This window comes from Microtus ochrogaster, chromosome 19, assembly GCF_000317375.1.
Source record: "Microtus ochrogaster isolate Prairie Vole_2 chromosome 19, MicOch1.0, whole genome shotgun sequence".
NCBI lineage: Eukaryota > Metazoa > Chordata > Mammalia > Rodentia > Cricetidae > Microtus > Microtus ochrogaster.
The window spans coordinates 64741482-64746707 of NC_022021.1; the positions used below are offsets into that span (position 1 = coordinate 64741482).

The following is a 5226-nucleotide window of genomic DNA, read 5'->3' on the forward strand; positions in this document are numbered from 1 at the left end:
AGAGGTCAGAGGACAGCCTTCCCGTGTCAGTTCCCCTCTTCCATCATGTGTCCCAGGGATTGAACTCAGGGCATCAGGCTTGGCAGCAAGTGCCATTACCTCTAATTGCCCCCAACACCATATAAAAGATCTGTTCTGATAAAAGTAGTTTCCATGAAGTATATACTGGATGCTTTGGTCATACCTGACTACTACATGTGTAATACGCCTTGCATGGATAGTTAATCTTTCCATCAGGTACTGATTACACCAGTTATTTTTGTGGAAGAGTGATCTCATTTTCAGGACCTAGAAGTGTGGTATTCAGCTTCTCTGCACTGACATTGTTTGGTGACTCATTATGTGTCAATCCCTAAGTCGGCACTGGGTATGTAAAGACAAGATTCTCTGAGTTCTAGAAGCTCTGAGCTTAGTTGTTGCAATAAGCACATAAGGCACTTTTGTGTGTCCTATTTCTCTTTGGTGCAGCATTGCCGGGTCTGTTTTTGTTGTTGTCTTAATGATCGCTTTCCTGGATGCATTAGTCTTCATTTAAAAACATAGGATTATTTCTCTATTTTAGGCTTACCCATAAAAATGTAAACTCGATAGAGATTTATCCTGGAGATGGATCAGTTTTCAAATCAGAAGGGCCTTATATTGGTAACTATTTTACATATTATTCGAGTCAAGAAGAATCAGAAAAGGTAAACTAACAATGAAGTTCAAGTTTTGATAGAAAGTTCTTTCCTAAGTCACTATAAATTTGATGTGTTATGTAATATCTCACTCCTCGCCATAGAAAATTAATATAATCTTACTGTCAGCATTGACACCTGGCGAATTATTAATCACTTTGTTTTTACTGTAGTTAGGCCCACTGTTATCCATTAACACCCTATAAACAGTTTATTTAAATCAGAAGCTAAATTTGTGTTGTAGAATTTGTCCATAAAAAACACTAAAGCCCAGAGCATTACCTTTGAGTCACTATACTACTTTGAATTAATATTTACACTAAAGCCCAGAGCATTACCTTTGAGTCACTACAGTACTTTGAATTACTATTTACACTAAAGCCCAGAGCATTACCTTTGAGTCACTACAGTACTTTGAATTACTATTTACACTAAAGCCCAGAGCATTACCTTTGAGTCACTACAGTACTTTGAATTACTATTTACACTAAAGCCCAGAGCATTACCTTTGAGTCACTACAGTACTTTGAATTACTATTTACACTAAAGCCCGGAGCATTACCTTTGAGTCACTACAGTACTTTGAATTACTATTTACAAGGCACAAGACATGTATGGGGACTGGGTAGATGGTTCTGTGGGTGAAATGTCGGCCATGTGAGCCTGAATGAGAACCTGAGTTGAGATCCCCGAGGCACACATAAAAGGTGGACAATAGCATGTATCCCCCCACCCTCCACCAGAAAGGCACATTAAGAGTACCATTAAAATATGTAGGTTTTATGGGCTTTAGAGTATTAAAATAATTGCTTGCTTTGTTGGTATATATATGTGTGTATGTATATATGTATATCTATATATACTTCAAGGAAAAAGTAGTTAAGTACTAAGGGCCAGATTTTGTTTGTTTTACACTTTCAGAGAGAAGAAAAAACTTACTCCATAAATAACCTTCCTCCCGACAGACCAGGAAGTCTCTTCTCTGTACGTTCTCTGATTAAACAGGCAACCAGGTGAGTTGGTGATGTTCCGCTGAGAGAAAAGCATGTACCTGAGTACCTCAATGTTTCCTCTGTTAAGGTTAGGATGCAGTGGATACGATTTGTCTTAGCCACAAATATGTTGGGTTTTCTGGTCTCATAATTTAGAAAGTAATCACAAGAGCAGTAGTCTAGATAAGCTTCCACACAGGAAGGGGGCGAGTCCAGAGAGGGACTCAAGTGCCGTTTCTCTGGACAGGTGTGGCAGCCCTATGACTGCTTTAATCAAGTTGGGGATTTGAGGAAACATTTGAAATTTTCCTAGTTTCTTATTTTTACAGTAATAGAGTTTTATGAGAGTGTACTAAAGTGTGGATTGGTTCATTATTTAACCTTCTTAGAAGTTGTTTTGATTGCTGGGCAATGGTGGCACATGCCTTTAATCTCAGCACTCAGGGAGGCAGAGGCAGGCAGATCTCTGTAGGTTCGAAGCCAGCCTGGTCTACAGAGTGAGTTCCAGGACAGCCAAAGATATGCAGAGAAGCTGTGTCTTAAAAAAAAACAAAAAATTAAAAATTGTTTTAATTAATCTAGAGCACCCAGAAAAAATGAAAACATGATGTTGAATTAAATAATTGTTTTTATGAAAGTATCTAAAAAATTTCCAGGCTAGATTAGCAGGCTCAGAAATTATTTGATTTGCTATACACCTGCTTTCTATAATACCTGCTTTCCTTGCCATCTGTAGACTATGCTAAACCTCTTAGATATGTGACTGTCACGTCTTTAGAACATCTGAGCAGCAAGAAGGCTCAACTGAGGAAGGCGCTTGCTATGCAGGCCAGGTAGCCTGAGCTTGACCTGTTAAGCCACGTAAAGGTGGAAATGTCCTCTGACTTTTACACACATGAGTGCACAGACACCACAAATCACTAATTAATTTAAACAGTTGTAAAGGAGCCCCTAAAATTATCCATGGAGTTCCTTTGTTGCTAGAAGGTCAAGGAGTAGCTTTAGCTAGCCACGAGAAGGCAGAGGGAAAAGATGGTGGCCCCCATCTTCTAGGAAGGTGGCACACGTTGCCACAGTCATCTGAACTGTTACATGGCATTCAGGATGTTGCTGAGACATTGCACCACTGTTCCAGGTGTTTGAAAACATAGAAAATGTCATCGTTTACAAACACTTAGGGGCTGTTTTTCATGTTCACAGAATTCTTCAACACTGTGCCAAGACAAGGCTTTCACTAAGCCACAACTATCATGTCTGCTGCTGGAAAATGGTATGGGAAAGCAAGATTGTTAGCTGTGTGGGTGCGTGCTTGCACATTCAAACTGCTTCAGCTAAGTCATGTGAGAAATTCTTTTTGACATTCAAATTTGTTTATTCAAGAGAATACCTACCTGAGCTGGCTGTGGTGGCACACACCTTCAATCCTATCACTCAGGAGTCAGAGACAAGCAGATCTCTGAGTTCAAGGCCAGCCTGGTTTACAGAGTGAGTTCTGGAACAGCCAGGGCTACACAGAGAAACCCTGTCTTAGTTAGGGTTTCTGTTGCTGTGATGAAACATCATAACCAAAAGCAACTTGGGGAGGAAAGGGTTTATTTCACTCACAGTTCCCTATAACAGTTCATAATCAAAAGCTGTGAGGGCAGGAACTGATGCAGAGGCCATGGAGAGTGCTGCCTACTGACTTGTTCATCGCGGATTGGTCAGCCTGCTTTCTTAGACAGTGCAGGACCACCTGCCCATGGTGGGCTGGGCCCATCAGTTATTAATTAAGAGAATGCAGATCTTATGAAGGCATTTTCTCAACGGAGCCTCCTCCTCTCTGACATAAAACCAGTCAGCATAAGCCCTGTCTCAGAAAACTTAGAAATATCTGCCCCATAGACAGACTGGAAAATCAGCGTCTTTTTTTTTTTTTTTTAAAGCACAAGACATTGCACATACTGGGCAGATACTTTCTGTCACTTAGGGATGCTCCTCACCCCTATGTTTTAGTGTATCTAATCCCTCACTCCTACCCCTCACCCTTACCATGTTGGGACTCAAACCTGGGCTTAGAGCATGCCGAGCACACACTCTTTTCACAAAGCTCTACTAGCCCGTTTTTATTTTTCTTCGACATTTTGGTGCAGAATGTAGTCCTGGCTGGCCCTAGTAGCCCAGGCTAGCTTCAAGCTTGACATCCTCCTGCCTCAGCCTGCCAGGTGCTGAGATTACAGATGTGTGTAAACCACCATGTCCAGCTGATTGATTGTTTGCTTTGTTGTAATAGAGGAGAGATGGCAATTTATTGTATCTGAGTCATGTCACAGCATTGTCATTACAAACCCTGAGAGTATCATATTTTAGTTTTATGAATGTAAAAGTCAGTTCATTAATCCTAGCTTAGAGGAAATGATTCTCAGACACTGATTTTTGGGATCCATACTCATTTGATTATAAACTTATATGTTGTTATAATAAACAGTTTTTGCCTAAATTAAGTTCAAAGCAGGATGGTAGCTTTCAGAGATACTAGAACTTAATCATGCTAGGCCAACAATTTTTGCATGTGTAACTCTTGAAAAGTTAAAGTATAGATAATTCTGTAGCACTCGACCTCTGAATACGAACCTTGAGTTGCTTCAGGGTTCATTAATAATTACTTATCTTTTTCAAAGAAAACTCCTGCCATGATGTTCTTTACTTGGTTTTAGGTACCTGAAGTAAATGCTAACAATCCCCTGCCCGTGCTTCTGAAGGAGTCTCTCATACCCAGTGTGGGGAGATTTCTTGCCTACTCTGATGACAAAGTTCACGCTGTCTTTTTAGATGGCATCACTCTAACACTGAATTGGAATTTCAGCTCCTCTGCTGAAAACAGAGAAGTGAGTATACCTAGGACCAGCGGTTCTCAACCTTCCTAATGCTGTGACAGTTCCTCATGTTGTGGTGACCCCAGTCATAAAATACTGCTGTTGTACTGTTAGGAATTGTAATGTAAATATTTGATCTGAGGGATATCTGATATGTGAGCCCTGAGAACTGCTGTTATTTGTTATGCTCAGTAAAATTTGCTGTAGCATTTGTAATTGTCACGCATGAGATGCCATTCTGATCTTAGATACTTGTATATATTATATTACTATTAGGATAAACATTATCTCCTTAAATAGTTATCATTTCTTTGTGATTCAAGATTCTATCTTGATTCAAGATTCTATCTTCTAGGTTTTTTTCAAATACATATTAAATTATCCTTAATAGTGTGATATCTACAGTGTGAAATATATCCTGATTAGTTACTTATCTACAGAAAACAGTATTACTTTATCTCAAATTATGTTATTGGGTTTTTTATGTGTATATATTTGTGCCTTTGTAAGTTTATGTACCCCATGTATATGCAAGAGCTCTTGGGATCAAAAGATGGCATCTGAGTCGCTAGAATTGGAGTTATGTGATATGGAGTGCCCCTCTGTATTCTGTGAATATGTCTTACTACCATTGGTTAATAAAGAAACTAACTTGGCCAATAGCCAGTCAAAATATAGCTAGGTGGGAAATCCAAACAGAGA

The 5226-nt window shown here is 39.5% G+C and overlaps 1 protein-coding gene across 1 annotated transcript in view; it reads left to right on the forward strand.

Moving 5' to 3' along the window:
* The window catches only part of C19H5orf34 (chromosome 19 C5orf34 homolog), a 20428-nt gene that overhangs the window by 7876 nt on the left and 7326 nt on the right, over window positions 1-5226 (forward strand). The window contains exons 6-9 of the mRNA XM_005356836.3: window positions 563-686; window positions 1599-1690; window positions 2870-2939; window positions 4366-4536. Coding sequence (XP_005356893.1) covers window positions 563-686; window positions 1599-1690; window positions 2870-2939; window positions 4366-4536 — 457 coding nt within the window. The remainder of the gene's footprint in view (window positions 1-562; window positions 687-1598; window positions 1691-2869; window positions 2940-4365; window positions 4537-5226) is intronic.